The sequence below is a fragment of the Carlito syrichta genome, unplaced genomic scaffold (genome assembly GCF_000164805.1).
Source record: "Carlito syrichta isolate Samal-C Ts95f unplaced genomic scaffold, Tarsius_syrichta-2.0.1 Scaffold304008, whole genome shotgun sequence".
NCBI classification, from domain to species: domain Eukaryota; kingdom Metazoa; phylum Chordata; class Mammalia; order Primates; family Tarsiidae; genus Carlito; species Carlito syrichta.
The window spans coordinates 66,021-81,973 of NW_007248104.1; the positions used below are offsets into that span (position 1 = coordinate 66,021).

The following is a 15,953-nucleotide window of genomic DNA, read 5'->3' on the forward strand; positions in this document are numbered from 1 at the left end:
TCCCGGCCCACCGCAGCCTCGACCTGCTGGGCTCCGGCGATCCTTCCGCCTCAGCCTTCCGAGTAGCTGGAACTACAGGCGAGCGCTACCACGCCCGGCTGATTTTTTGATTTATTGTAGAGATGAGATCTCGCCTGCCCAGGCGGGTATCGAACCCGCGGGCTCAGGCAATCCACTCACCTCAGTCTCCCAAAGGCACGGGATTACAGGCTGAGCCACCGAGCCCGGTGGTGGTATTTTTTAAACATAAATGTCACTGTGCTGTCTGTGTGGTTTGGTAACTTGTGTTATTGCTACACAAAGTCTTGGAAGTCTTTTAAGACGAGTACATCGGTACCCTACTTCTTTCTTTCTACCCAGTTCCTTGTTTTGTTTTGGGTGGTTTTTTTTTTTAGTTGGGGTCTTACTCTGTCACCCAGGTTGGAGTGCAGTGGCACAGTCATCTCACTGCGGGCTTGAGTTCCTGGGCTCAGGTGATCCTGTGCCCGGTGAATTTTTTTATTTTTGTAGAGATGGGGTCTTGCTATGTTGCCCAGGCTGGTGTTGAACTCCTGGGCTCAAGCAATACTCCTGCCTCAGCCTCTCTAAGTACTGGATTACAGGCATGAGCCACCGTGCCCGGTCCCAGTTGCCTGTTTCTTGGCAGTCTTGTTCTCATTTTTTTCTAGCTTTTCCACCTTGTGCTGCAGCAAACATATTTGATACATAGATCATTATGTATTTGTGCAAGTATTTCTGTAGGACAGATTCCTAGAATTAGATTTTTTGAGTTAAAAGGTAAGCGCATTTTAGATTTGGGGAGGTGCTATCAAATTGCCCTCCAAAAAGGTTGAACCAATTTGTGCTCCCAGACTAATTTAATTTGAATATTAAAGAGAATGGTGACCCCATTTTGTACTCTAAGCTGCTGAAGTGGGACAGATCAGTTACATGTAAATAGGTTATTACAGAGCAAGTGGGTCTGCACTGGCTCCCGCTGATCATGCTCTGTTGTTTATTTTCGGTGCACGTATTTGAAAGGGAAAACAGATTGAGTTCCTTTCATACATGTTAGAGTTTAACATTTCTCTTTCAGATACAAGACTTTTCCTTTTCTCGTAAAAATTTTAGAATTAGCCTTTCCTTTACCAGCAATGAGTGATTATAATGGAAGTTTGACCAAATGCTTTTGTAATGCAGAGACAAGAAGTTTGGGTTTTGATTTCATTCAATTTCATGACCTCCCATTTAAATGAATGCCTGGAATTGTGAAAATGCAACATGGTCATAAACTTCAAGGTTGACCAACCCCAGAGTTGTTCTCTCTCATTTCTATTCCTTCCAATTGAGGGGAAATGGTGCCAGGAACCGGGGTCGCTTTGATATGAGAGCGGTTAACTATTTCACTGTATCTGGGCTTCCACCCTGTATGGTGTCACTTTTGGTTACTAGAACTGGTCTTCCTTTTTAAATTTTTTTTTTAGCTGGAGTCTCACTCTGTCACCCAGGCTGGAGTGCAGTGGCACACTCATGGCAACTGTAGCCGCAACCTGTTGGGGTCAGGTGATCCTTCCACCTCAGCCTTCCAAGTAGCTGGAACCATAGGCATGTGGCACCGTGCCCAGCTGAATTGTTGATTTATTGTGGAGACAAAGTCTCGCTGTGTTGCTCAGGCTGGTCTCTAACCCCTGAGCTCAGGTAATCCTCTCACCTCCACCTTCCCTAGTGCTAGAATTATAGGCATGAGCCACTGTGCCTGGCTAGAACTGGTTCTCCCAAGGGATGCGTGTGTGAATGTTTGCTTAAGCCTGGGCATGCAATGAGAAAAGATGGCTCAGACGCTCCAGAAATGGGCCAAACTTGGAAATATTTGGGGTGGAGAAAATGAGTCCTCAGTAAGAGAACTCATTGCTCTGGAGATTGTCCACTGACTGCTAGGAAGGACAGTAGTAGCCTGAGGAAATTCTGCAAAGGTAGATGTCTCTCACTTAAACACAAGATCTTGACAACCCACATCTTGCCAGGCCATCATGGGAAGAAAAAAGATCAAAATGAGTTTTTATTTATTTATTTTACTTAGGACATTAAGTGTTGTAATTTTTATGAAATCTGTAGAAGTTATGAAAGTGATTTAAGGACTGATGGGTGAGATTATACATTTTTTTTTTTTGAGTTGAAGTCTCATTTTGTTGCCCAGGCTGGAGTGCAGTGCCTTGATCATGGTTCACCACAACCTTAACCTTCTGGACTCAGACAATCATCCTGCTTCAGCCTCCTGATTAACTGAAACTACAGGCATGTGCCACCATGCTCAACTAATTTTTGATTTTTTGATTTTGTAGAGACAAGGTCTTGCTATATTGCCCAGGCTGGTCTCGAACTCCTGGGCTCAAGCAATCCTCCTGCCTCAGCCTCCCAAAATGCTGGATTACAAGCATGAGCCACTGTGCCTGGCTGGGTGAGCATACAATGAAAGAAAATGACCAAATGGCAGTTGTTTTGGTATTGAAAGTGTATGGAAGACTTGTCAGTCACTTATTCTACACTCATTTATGGAACGCAATGGTGTGAGCTACTTTTGTGTCAGTGTACTCTAAAGAAACAGAACTAATAGGATGTATACGCAGAGAGAAAAGGGTTTGTTATAAGAAATTGGCTTCTTGAAATTATGGAGGCTGAGGAGCCCCACACCTGCAGGTGGACAGCGGCCCGGTGGAGACCCAGGAGGGCAGGTGGTGTAAGTTCCAACCCGAACTGTTAGAGCCAGCAGGAGCCTTTCCTGGTTGCAGTGCCAAGTGGAAAAGGAGGGAGGGGATGGGGTCAACAGCTCCCGAACGCATCCTAGTGGTCTCGGGGTCCACGGCCCTTCCTGATCCCTAACGCTCAGTGGGCCTCCATGCAAGGTTCAGAGGTTCCTGGAGGTGGGACAATGTCGATGTCGGTGACTAGGGGGGAGAAAGAAAGGGGGAAGAAAGAAAGTGGACTGGACTACTGTTCAGAGTGAGCAGAAGCCGTTTATTGATTATTAACAGGGAGTTTTTATCCCCAAATTCTGTAACGTCATCATCACAGGACACAAAAGGTAGCATGTGCCTTTCACATGAACAGGTCCAGGTGTACAAAGGACACCCCCCACCCTTACGCAGATGTCTTTTCAAACATAAGGAAGAACAACCACAAATGAGGAAGAACAACCACAAATTGTCTGTTTGTTTCTTATGCTTGGTTAATGTTCCCCAAACCAGTTTCTATGTGCCCTTAATTGTTTTACAATTACATAAACTTAAAATAACATCATTCAATGCCTAAATCTGAAACCACCATAATGAATTATTAACTTCTTCTATTCTATGCTGATTCAAACGGATTTCTATTAAATAATTGCTGCTATGGTTACACTCTCCTAACACCAGCCGGCCTAATTCAAACTTTACTGCCCCCCCCAAATCAAACTAAACTAACCACACTTCTACAATAAAATGGTTACCTAAATTTTCTTCAATCTATATAGACTGTTTTCTAAAACCTGTATCTATAAATTTCTAAAATCACATCAAGAGAACCTGTGACCTGCACTAAGCCTCCTCAATGTGACTCAAAGTTAAATTAATTTGTTTTAAAAACAAAAAACCATAAACTATGGGAAATGGGAACAACAGACTCCCAAGTTTAGCTGTGTATGTTCCCGTCTCAGAGTTTTCTGTTAGAGCCAGCAGGAGCCTTTCCTGGTTGCAGTGCCAAGTGGAAAAGGAGGGAGGGAATGGAGTCAACAACTCCCGAACACATCCTAGTGGTCTCAGGGTCCACAGCCCTTCCTGATCCCTAGTGCTCAGTGGGCCTCCATGGCTGGCTCCCAACACCGAATGCTTGCAGACTCAAGACCAGGAAAATCAGATGTTTTGGTTTGAGTCCGAAGGTGGGAAAATATCTGAGCTCCAGAGTCAGGCAGAGGGACCTCCCTACCTTACTCATAGGAGGGCCAGCCTCTTGTTCTGTCCAGGCCTTATTGACCTGATGTGGCCCACCCACCTTAGGGAGGGCAAGCTGCTTTACTCAGGTTGCCAATTTAGATGTCGACCTCATCCAAAACCACCCTCACAGACTCCCTCAGAATAATGTTTGACTAAACATCTGCGCACCCCATAGCCCAATCAAATTGACACAAAATTAACCCCCATAGCTTTTATGCAGGATATGGTGGGATTTTCCTGAACACATAGGTAGTCATGCCAAGAAGTGATGGGAGGTTGGTTTGGAGTTTAACCCAGTGATGTATTAGAAAGGGGGCCTGGTGTGGTGGCTAACACCTGTAATCCCAGCAATGGGAGACTGAGGAAGGAGGATCACTTGAGGCTAGGAGTTTGAGACTAGCCTGGGCAACTTAGTGAGATTCTGTCTGTAAAAATAATTTAGAAGATTAAAAAAAAAGAAAAGAAAAAGAAGAGGTAATGAGTTACAGGCCTCAGAAAGCTCAAAGGAAGAGGTGGCCAAGAACTTGGAACAAAGGACCCACCTAGAGTGTGGGATTGTAGTTCATGGAAACATTGCAGGCTGGTCGGCCACCCTGGAGGTGCCAGCATGGCCAGCGGCTCAGAGGAGAAGGAAGAGGGGCAGAATGGAAGAACCAGCCATGCTGGGAGCCTCACGCTGTGTTGAGGACTTGCCTGTGCACAAGAAGCCAGTTAAACTTGCAGGCACAGAGCCCCACCCCAGAGACCAACCTCTGTAGACCCAAGTGGGGCCTTGGATTCTGAAATGCCAGGAAGCACTGGGGGATCCCGAGGCAGGTGGTTTCTGTATGCAGAAGGACCTGGTTGTGGGGAAGAACCAGAGGGGCCAATGTCAGGGGATGTTGGAGCAAACCTCTGAGTCCAAGTGGCTTCACAGAGAGGAGGGTGCCAGGTGGAGGGTCGTGCTGAAGGAGGGGGACACCAGGCAGGACAGCAAAGACCTGCCTTTATGGTGCATAGTGGATAGGGCATTAAGGCGAAAAAGCGAGGCCCCCGGTGAGTGTGAATCCAAGGAGCCTGCCCCCTTCCCACCACGCTCTTCAGCCTGCCCTATGGACGACCCCTCGTGGTGCAGCTCCCCAAACAAGCCTCAGGGCTCTATGCTTCTGCCTGACACTCGAATGCCCCTGTATCGTGCTTTTTTTGGACTTAGCTTTTACTCAGGCTTAAAGGCCCTGCTCAGGTGTGATCCCCTCTGGAACAGTGTTTCTCAGACTCTAAATGCGTATGCACCAATTGGGGAATCTTGTGAACATGCAGATTCTGACTCAGCAGACTCCCTGTGGGGTCTGAGATTTGCAGGTGATGCTGGTCTCTGGACCACACTTTAATAGCAAAGCCCCCAAGAAGCTGTCCTTGGCCTCCCACCTCTGGGTTTGGTGCTTGTAATGGTTTCAATTACTCTCTATCCTCTCCCTCTTACTGTGGGAAGATTATACTTCCCCACCTCATCAATCTTGGACTTGGCCGTGGGACTTGCATTGACCATTGAGATGTTCACTAATGTGACTTGAGTGAAGACTTCTTTTTTTGAGTCGGAGTCTCATTCTGTTGCTCAGACAGGAGAGCAGTGGCACAATCAGTTTACTGCAACCTTGATCTTCTGGGCCCAGGCGATCCTTCCCCCTCAGCCTCCTGAGTAGCTGGAAATGTAGGTGTGCGCCACCATGCCTGACTAATTTCTTGGTTTGTTGTAAAGATGAGGTCTTGCCATGGTGCCCAGGCTGGTCTTGAACACCTGGGCTCAGGCAATTCTCTCACCTCAGCCTCTTCAGAGTGCTGGGATTGCAGAAGTAAGGCACCATGCTTGGCTGAGTGAAGGCTTGAAATGGGCTTATTCTCTTGTACTTCCATCATGGCCATGGAAACATGTTCTGCGGAGCTGTTGGTCCCCAAGGAATAAGAGACACATGGAGCAGAGTTCCCTCAGCCTGTGTAGTCCTTGAAGCCTGGCAGTATGGAAGATTATTATCAAACTCCCCCCCAGCTGGGTGTGATAATAATCACTCATTGCATGCTTCTGAGTTTTGGGATGTTTTGTTATGAGACAGTAACTGACTGATAACAGTGGTTTCTTTTGTGCTCCCATCATCCATCAGTTCTTACTTTACTATCACACTCGGGGAGATCATAATGACCTGTTTACTTCTCTATCATTTTCACCAGACTGAATGGGCAGAAGTTACATTCACCTAAAATTCTGTGTGGCACATGGCAGAGGCTCCTAAATTACTTGTTGGATGGATGAAAGAAAGGAAGAAGGAATGAGTGAATAAATGAACTCAGTTTGCCCCAATCCCTCTGCTGTCCTTGGATCCTCCCAGTGACATTTTTGTTTCTTTCTTTTTGAAAAATTACTCCAAGTTTAGCCAGTCAATTTTGATTATTTGTCAAAATCAAACACACAAAAATACAAACTTTTGCTAGTATGTACAAGTTCAGCACCTAACACTTTCCTAAAAGCTATCCTTACCTTTGTTTTATTTTACCTTTACAACATTCTTGTGGGCAGGGTACAGTGGCCCATGCCTGTAATCCCAGCACTTTGGGAGGCCAAGATGGGAGAATTACTTCAGGTCAGGAGTTCAAGATCAACCTGGGCAACATAACTAGACCCCATCTTTACAGCCATTTAAAAGTAAAAAAAAAAAAAAAAAAAAAAAATTAGCTGGGCATCATAGTGCTTGCAGTCCCAGCTATTTGGGAGGCTGGGTGGAAGTATAGCCTGAATCCAGGAGGTTGAGTCTGCAGTGAGCTATGATCGTGCTCCTGCACTCCAGCCTGGGCAACAGAGTGAGATCTTGTCTCTAAAACAAAAACAACCCCCTCTCAACACCCCACCCCCACCAAACCCTCCTTTGACCAAGGTGGACTGAGGATCAGACTGGCCAATGCCTTGCTCTCGGGTTCTCAGCCAGCTGGTGGTCTAAGGGGCATTTGCACCTGCACCCCAAGCTCCTGGGCCAGGCCCTCTTTGTTCCCTCCCAGTGAATGCTGCCCCTCTCTGGAATGATCTGGGGTCCTTCTTTGAGAACCAATGTGTGTGTAGTGATTCAGTCCAGCGTTCTCCCCAAGAACGTGTCTTTGTCCCCTGGGGCACAGCGGAATAGGGTGTTCCTTTTTTAGGGCCAGGGGAACATATTGATAAAAAAAAAATCATCAGTGAAATTAATTTCTGATATTTCTGCATTCGTGGTGCTGAATGAGCCTGCACCTGCTCACCTGACACCCTGCAGTGGCTCCCCTGCCCCCGCACCCCTCCCACTCTCTTAACATTCTCCTTCCCGGAAGGCACCTAGTGGGCTTGTAGTACACTTGGATAAATGTGCAGTGGGACAGAGACATGGCTTGATACGTAAAACGCTGCTCTGCTGCTTCAAAGTTGAGGGGAGGCGAGGCAGGTCAAGCAGAAAGCATTCCTGGCGGGTGATGCAGTTGGTTGTTACGTGCCTTGTGAAGGACCCTGGGGTGACGGGATGAGATCCGTTCATCAGGTCCCACCGAGCACTCACCCATGGCCGTCTCCTCTCCTGTCCTTGCCATCTCTCTGCACCCTTGTTGGAAGAGTGCAGAGGGAGAGGGTCACCCGGGTCCCCACCCATCAGCTGTTGCTGTCTTCAGCATTTTTCTCTTCAAGCACTGACGCTATGTCTTATCATTATTTTTTGTGCACATGGATGAGTGACGTCTCCAAGAGAGTGTCTCGCTGGACTCTGCCTGGCTGGAGGCTGTCAGACGGAAGCTTGCCTGCTGGGGTTTCTTGGTAAAAAACTACAGGAAAATTCAGAATTGGGTCTGGGACAGAGGGTTTTCTCTGGATGTGACTCTGACTTCAGTCTCCCAAATGCTGGGATTGCAAGCTACTTATTTCTTGTAGAAATGGGGTCTCGCTACATTGCCCAGGCTGTTCACAAACATGACCCTTTATTTTTCTTCATGTGGGGGAGCCATTTATTTGACAGGCAAGGGACTCCAGGAGCCACTTTATTCCTGCCAGGCAGCAGGACAGGCAGGTGGAAGTGGTGCTGGGGGTCTCTGATGGGGGGCCTGGGGGCGCCCCTCCCCCACAGGCAGACTCCTGGCAGGATGGCACTGCTTGCTGCACTGTCAGGTATCATCAAAGTCTACACCAGCAGCTGGTTTTTTATTCTTGCAGCCAGGGTTGATGAAGGGCTCTCTGGGACACCGTCTTCTGACCCCAAGTCCAGGGGCACCTCTCTGGGGATCCGGGTCTGGTAAGAAGAGCTGGCGCCCTGGGGGCCAGGGGCTCTTCCTGTGGCTGGCAGCTGTCTCCTCAGCACCTGCCAGCCGCTGTTCCAGGCTGCACACATGCCTTGCCAGGCCCAGTGCCAGTGCCTGTAAGCTGGGTGCTGCCTCTGGACTTGGCACCTTGAAGAGGTCAAAGGTGAGCTCTGAGGGCCCCCCTGAAAGGGTCAGGGATGCTCTGTCCTCCTGCAGCATCAGAGCCACAGCTTGTCGCTTGAAGGCCGCCCTGAACCGGGGGGTGATGTCCTCAGCCGCATTCAGACTGAATCGGGCTTTGAGGGCTGCCTGGTTGTCCGGCGTGAAGCAGGTGCTCCAGAGCTCAGCGGCGTCAGTCACATAGAGGTTGAAGCTGCCACGGCTGACCCTTTTTTTTTTCCAAAGAAACTCTTGTATTGAGGTATATCATACATTCAGTGGGTGTCAAGTGTGTGCATCTTAGTACATGGGTGCATTTTGTAGGCTGTGAACCAGGAGTGGAATTGCCAGGTGATAGGGCAAGTGTGTGTTTAACCTTGTAAGAAACTTATAAACAGGTCACATAGGTTTCCAAAGTGCTGGTGCCGTTTTGGACTCTCACTGACCATGCATGAGTTCCAGTTGTTCTGCGTCCTTGCCAACACTTGGCGTTGTTGGTCTTTATACGTCTGGTCTTTATACTTCTAGCCTCTCATGGGAATATAGTGGTCCTCCCTCTCTGACTGGCTTATGCATATTCATCTTCCATGGTTTGCCTGGGAGGTTAGCTCCTGGGGCAACTCTTCTGTCTTAGTCAGTTCAAGCTGCTGTAACAAAACACCACAGCCTGGGTGGCTTAGACAGCAATTTATTTTCTCATGGTTCCAGAGGCTGAAAGTCTGAGTTCAGGGCTCTGGGAGAGCTATCTTCTGATGGATATTTTCTTTCTGTGTCCTCACATGGGCAAGAGAGAGGGCAGGGAGTAGAAGGGGGGAAGGGAGAGGGGAAGGGGAAGAGGGAGAGGGAGGGAGGAGGGAGGTGGAGGGGGAGAGAGGGAGGGTGGCGGCGAGGTGGGGAGTGCGAGTGAAGGAGCTCTGGCGTCTTTCCCTCTCCTTATTGGGACACTCACCCCCTCTCCAGGGCCTGGTCTTCATGCCTTCATCTCAGTCTCACCCCCCCAGGGCCCCACCTCCTAATACCGTCACTCTGAGATTAGGGCTTCCACTTGAGAGCTTTGAGGGGACATGATGCTGCTCCCACACTTCTCCCTGGCACTTAGCCTGCCACCGTCCCAGCACCCACCCTGTCCCAGCTCTGATGGTGCTGAGATGTAGTTGTCGAGACTTGGCAGTCCTCGAGGGCAAGGCCTGCGTTATTCATTCGTGGACCAGCCGCCACACTGCCCTCCTCTCCAAGCAGGCCAAGACCTGCTGGCACAGTCTGTTCATCTGCCCTGGGGTCCCCGACGGCTGAAGGTTCTTTTGGGACAGATTCGTCTCCCAGTAGGCATAGCATGGCCTGCCTCCCGAGTGGATGCACTAGAGTTTTGCTGTGTTCTTGGGTGCCTCATTTCCAGTGCTTGGGTATAAGAAGTCTTGGCTAAAGACTCTGATTTCTTTTCCTTTCCCTTTTTAGCTCAGGCTGGAGTGCCATGGTGCGATCATAGCTTACGACAACCTTGACCTCCTGGACTCAAAGTGATCCTCCGGCCTTAGCCTCTTGACTAGCTGGGACTATAGGCGTGAGCCACCATGCTTAACTAATTTTTAAATTTTTGTAGAAACGGGCTCTTGCCATGTAGCCCAGTCTAGTCTTGAACTCCTGGACTCAAGCGATCCTCCTGCCTCAGCCTCCCAAAGTGATGGGATTTCAGGCGTGAGCCACCATGCCCTAAAGCCTCTGACTTCCATGCCCAACCCCATCCAACCTCGTATCCCATTCAGCTCAGGCATGAGCAGAAATTCGTCTAACACACAGCATGGAACCACAGCTAACAAGACGTTTTCTAAGAGGGTAGAGCCTCAATGTTCTCACCACACACACACACACACACGCACGCGCGTGCACGTCACCCTCACCTATGTGCGGTGATGGCTGTGTGCACTATCTTAATCATGGTGATCATTTCACAAGCTTGTGTCACAACATGACGCTGTCCACCTTCAGTACACACAATTTCTATTTGTCAATGACACCCCATAAAGCTAAAAAAAGAGAAAAAAGGAATCCAACTCATGCTGCCTTCCCCTTGTTCTGGCCTCTCCTGAGAGTCTCAACCCGGACCCACTGCAGTGCCCTCTGGCGTGCCGTCTCCTTGGCAGTTCCCAAGTGCCACCTGTCATCTGTCCTCCATCTTTCACCTGCTTTCTCTCCCAAGAACTCAGCTGGTCCCCCACCCACCCATGGCCCGGCTTTACCTCTCAGGTGGACTCGGTGTCCTGCCCCTGCCCCTGTGGCCAGTGCTGGAGGAGGGACATGGGCAGCCTTTGCTCCATCTTCACCCCAGGCTCCCGACCTTCTCTCTCTTCTCCTAAGCCTCCTTTCACGCTCGTGGCCTCTGTGTCACTGCCTCCCAGCCGCCTTGCTGCCGTCATTTGTAGCCCTCCTGGCCTTTCCTCGTTCCTGCATGCCTTCGCCTTGTCTCGCTGTCATCCTCGCCCTATTCTTGGTCACTTTAACACCCATTTGGGACAGTGACTCTCAACCTGCTCAGTGTTAGCATCCCCTGAGCCCCAGTCGAGAGCCACTTGATCAGAATCGGAAGAGTGGAACTTGGACATCGGCATGGCAAGAAACGTTTTTTTTGAGTCAAGGTCTCACTCTGTTGCCCAGGCTGGAGTGCAGTGGCATGATCACAGCTCACCACAGCCTGATCTCCTGGGCTCAGACAATCCTTCTGCCTCAGCCTCCCAAGGAGCTGGGACTACAGGCATGCACCACCAGGCCTGTCTATTTTATTTTTTTTGTAGAGATGAAAATATATCTGGGACATCGCTACTTCTTTTTTTATTTTTTGAGTTGGTATCTTATTCTGTCACCCAGGCTGGAGGGCTTTGCGTGCTCCTGGCCACCACAGCCTCGACCTGCTGGGTTCAGGCGATCCTTCCACCTCAGCCTTCCAAGTAGCTGGAACTACAGGCATGCGCCACCATGCCTGGCTTAATTTTTTGATTTATTGTAGAGCTGAGGTCTCACCAATTTGCTCAGGCAATCCTCTCACCTCAGCCTCTCATAGGCATGAGCCACTACACCCAGCCAACACCACTACTTCTTACCACCTTTACTGTTATGACCATGGTGTTTGCTCTGGCATGGAGCAGACGCTATTTTTATTTTTTGGTAGAGATGATGGCTCACTCTGTTGCCCAGGTAAGGATGCAGTGATGCTCATGGGTCACTGCAGCCTTGATCTCCTGGGCTCAAGTTCTCCCACCAAAGTTTCCTGAAGAGCTGGAACTTAAGGTGCCCACCACGATGCCCAGCTAGTTTTATTTATTTATTTATTTTAGAGATGAGGTCTCACTGCATTGCCCAGGTTGGTCTTGAACTTCAGGTCACAAACAATCCTCCTATCTGGGCCTCCCAAAACATGCACACTTAACTATCAGCTGTGTGAGGCTCAGGGCTGCTGCAGACTTACAGGGGTTCAAAGAGGGCATCTTCCCACAGACAACAAGGACTCAGATGCATAACATCTGTGGGTCAGAAGCTAGAGCTTTGGCCCCGTCAGGTTTCTGGTGGCTTTGGAGAGGAGTGAGTGAGACTCACAGGTATTGGAATTGACTGACAGTTGGGTGGCAGTCAAGATGCCAGTTCACTGTGTCCGAAAAGTTTCTAACATTTTTGTGATGGTCAGTCTGAGGTCATGGTCAGGGGATGGGGTTTTCAGGAGCCTTGTGCTCAGGATCCTTTCATTAACAGTGACAACTTCTGTGAATCTACAAGTAACCCGGTGAAGCTCTCAGAATCTCATCCTCTTTGTTTTGAATCAGAGTCTCACTCTGTCATCCAGGCTGGAGTGCAGTGGCACAATCATGGCCACCGCAGCCTCGACCTGTTGGGCTCAGGTGATCCTTCCACCTCAGCCTTCCAAGTAGCTGGAACTGCAGACGCTCACCACCACACTTGGCTAATTTTTCTTTATTTGTTGTAGAGACAAGATCTCGCTAAGTTGCCCAGGCTAATCTTGAGTACCTGGGCTCAGGCAGTCCTCTCGCCTCCGCCTCCCAAAGTGCTGGGATTACAGGCGTGAGCCACTGTGCCTGGTCCCCGCCCCCCTTTTCTTAATGGCAGTTTCTTGATGTAGGCAAGCCTGAGTAAACCACCGACCATTGGCGGTCAGACCAACCTCCAGCCCCAGAGGTTGGGGGTGGAGCTGCCAATCCCAACCTTCTAATCACATGACCACTTTTGAGGGTTTTTGAAACTGTGCTGGAAAACGTGGGTGGGGGAGTGGGGAGAAACCAAATATTTCTTACTATGTCACCCTCTTTCCTCAAATTCAGAGATTACGAAGACCACATTTTCTAGAGTCATCTTTCTTTATGATGCTCTGGTAAACATCACCTTCCAGTGTTTTCTTCCCGTCTCAAACATGTCAAGCTCTTCTTTGAAGATCCCAAGACGTTTAATCTTTTGCAATGTTGCAGGGGATTCCAGCAGACCTTCGTCTTTGTCGTTAAAGGGAGAAGAGAGGCTAGCAGGCATGTCCTGAAGTCATTCACTAGACTAATGGAAGCCACCAAAGGGAATTCTATATGCCAAACTTCTGAGTATTCAGACCAGACTGCCTGGAACCCTTGCTGTGAGGGGAGTAAGACCGAGAATTGTTAAATACTGCTGCTGGCCCACAGAGATCATTTAAAAAGTTTTACGTTTTAATTTTGATACAGATTTAAAAAGTTTATTTAGAGTCAGGGTCACCCAGGCTGAAGTGCAGTGGTGTGATTATAGCTCAACAGTCTTGAACTCCTGTGCTCAATCGATCCTCCCACCATGTCCTCCTGAGTAGCTGTGACTACAGATGCACACCATTATGCTCAGATAATTAAAAAAATATATAGATGAGGGTGTCTTGCTATGTTCTCCAGGCTGATCTTGAACTCCTGGCCTCAAGCAATATTCCCACCTCGGCCTCCCAAAGTGCTGGGATTACAGGTGTGAGCCATCACACCTGACCAGTTTCCCCTTTACAAGTTTTTCTTGCCTGTCTTGCTGAGAGAAAATGTATATTTTATAATTAGTATAACAAGGGAATTTCCTGAGAGCACAAACTCTGGAGGGACAGGATGAGTGCTGAGTCTCAGGTATTCCATCTCCTACCCTGATTCAGCCGCAGGACAAAGAGTGTGGCCAGAAAAGGATGAAGAAGACCTCTAAAGAGATCAGTGGTGAGTCCGGGGCTGGCCCAAATCCCCTCCTCTCCAGCAATTCTCTGAACGTTAGACCCTTATGGCTAGGGCATGACTGAGAAGGGCAAACCCAGGAGGAACCTGGATGTCAGTGTGATAGGAGTACAGTAGCTGGTGGGGAGTGCTCCAGGATAAGCTGGCTGGAGCACCCCCTACCCGTGCTGGGGAAGAGACAATCCCTCACCTCCCCACTGGAGGAGATCCCCTTGACCATATGAGAGTGGGAAGAGAGGACTGAAGGCCCACACACCCCCCCACCATCCTCTCCCCTCTCCCTGGGCCAGCAGAGGGGCTTACCTGTGAGCTGCTGAGAAGAACACTTCCAGAACCTGCCACAAGAGGGCTAGTTTTTGTTTGTTTTTAAACTTTTAAAATATTTTTCCTTTGTGCATAAATGTGAATGTGAAGGTTCAATCCGCATCCCCCCACTCTTTTATTCCTTTTCTCTCTTTTCTTTCTTCTTTCATTTTTTGTTTTCTGTTTATGTATGCACGTGAATGATTCAGTGCTCATCTTTTAGTTTTTTATTTGTTTTTTGCTTTTTTGTTCTTCTGTTTTTTCAGTTTAATGTGCATGTGAATATATGTGTGGAGGTTTGATTTGAATTCCTTTTTTTTCTTTTCTTTCTCTTTTTCTTCTTTCATTTTGAGTTGTGTGTGTGTGTGTGTGTGTGTGTGTGTGTGTGTGTGTGTTTGATTCTCCTGGTTTTTTTGTTTTGTTTTATTGTTTTTCCAGTTTATTTTGGTGTGCGTGTTTAATTGTTCTTTGCTTTGGTTTCTGCTTTTATTGCTCTGTGCTTTATTTTTTATTTTATTTTTTCAAGTTTATGTCTATCTTATTTCATTCTACTTTTCTCTGTTCTCCTTATTGCTGTTATTGTATCTTGGACTCAGAGGGTACAATAGGTATATGACCTATTGCATTGTCATATAGAGTGGTGGTGGGTAGTGGGTCTCAGGGAACCCATATCACAATCCTTGTGATTTGCAAGTAGTTTCTGAATCCTAGCTCCCCATCCTCCACCTTACTCAACTCTCAAAACTACAAGAAACAGCAAAGCTTCCCACCCACAGCCCTGTTTCAAAATAGAACAAATTTAGAATGCAGATAAGGGAAGAATAGAGGGCTAGCAAACATCAGAAGTGAAAGCCTCTTTCACTGCCACTGAATAATGAAACTAAAGAGAAAAGAAAGAGACTTGTCACAAATGAGAAAAAAATCAATGGAAGAACACAGGTAATTTCCAGTGTAACAAAGAGAAAATGCCTGAAAAATCAGACCTCAGAGCCCAAACAATGGAGGTCACCAACAACTGCAACAGGGATTAGGGAATGAATGGAAAGAGTGAATAAGACTGAAGAAAGACAAGATGAAACACTGAAAGAAGTTGTAACAGAGATTTTGGCCATAAAAAATTTCATCCAGCAAAAAACAAGATGACAAGCATGGAGAAAATAGGATTAATCATGCAGAAGAAAGAATCTCAGAACTTGAAGACCAAAACATGGAATTAACCTAATCTGCAAAAACATAAAAAGAAAACTCAGAAAGAAAGAACAAAGCCTCCAAGAGATGTGCGATTATATCAAAAGGCTGAACTTATGCCTGATTGGTATCCCAGAAGATGAAAAGGAAATGGAGAATAACTTGGAGCAAGTATTCTGGGAGGTTATCCAAAAAAAACAATCCCCATCTCACCAGAGATGTGACCATCCAACCACAAAATCTACAGAGAACCCCTGCAAGACATCAAATGAGAAGACCATCTCCTAGATACATAGTAATTTGCCTACACAAAGCAGGTATGGCCAGGCTTGGTGGCTTAACCTGTGATCCCAGCATTTTGGGAGACTGAGGTGAGTGGATCGCCTGAGCCAGCAGGCCTGAGACCAGCCCGGACAACTTGGCAAGACCTCATTTCTACAATAAATCAAAAATTAGCCAGGGACATGGTAGTGTGCATCCATAATTCTGGATACTTGGAAGACTTAAGTGGAAGGATTGCTGGAACCCAGCAGGTTGATGCTGGGGTGGCCGTGAGTGTGCCATTGCACTCCCAATAATTTGCCACATTCAGGAAACTCATCTCACCTCAAGGGATGCACACAGACTGAAAGTTAGAGCATGGAAAATGAGTTTCCAGGGGGGAATGGATCGCAAAAGAAGGCAGGAGTCACGATCTTAATATCAGACAAAACAACCTGTAAGTTATCAAAAATGAAAAAGATATGGAAGAACACTTTGTAATGATAAAAGCTTCAATCTATCAACAAGAAATAACCATCCTAAACATATATGCACCCAACACAGGAGCACCAATGTTTATAAAGAA

At 47.7% G+C, this 15,953-nt stretch overlaps 1 protein-coding gene across 1 annotated transcript; it reads right to left on the reverse strand.

Annotated features, from left to right (window-relative positions):
• Positions 1-8,096: 8,096 nt before the first annotated feature.
• Positions 8,097-10,996, reverse strand: LOC103261793 (protein PAXX-like). The gene is made up of 2 exons (XM_021713052.1): positions 10,884-10,996; positions 8,097-8,619 (listed from the first exon to the last, which is right to left on the reverse strand). Exons 1-2 carry the CDS (start codon positions 10,994-10,996, stop codon positions 8,097-8,099), a joined length of 636 nt encoding a protein of 211 aa, XP_021568727.1.
• Between the last annotated feature and the right edge of the window lie 4,957 nt (positions 10,997-15,953).

Bases quoted from the DNA above. Each gene is read 5' to 3' on its own strand.
- LOC103261793 (XM_021713052.1), bottom strand. From the start codon at position 10,996: ATGCCGATGTCCAAGTTCCACTCTTCCGATTCTGATCAAGTGGCTCTC. The intron at 8,620-10,883 runs GTGACCAAGAAT...GAAAAAAAAAAG, and splicing joins TGTCCCAAATGGGTGTTAAA to GGTCAGCCGTGGCAGCTTCA.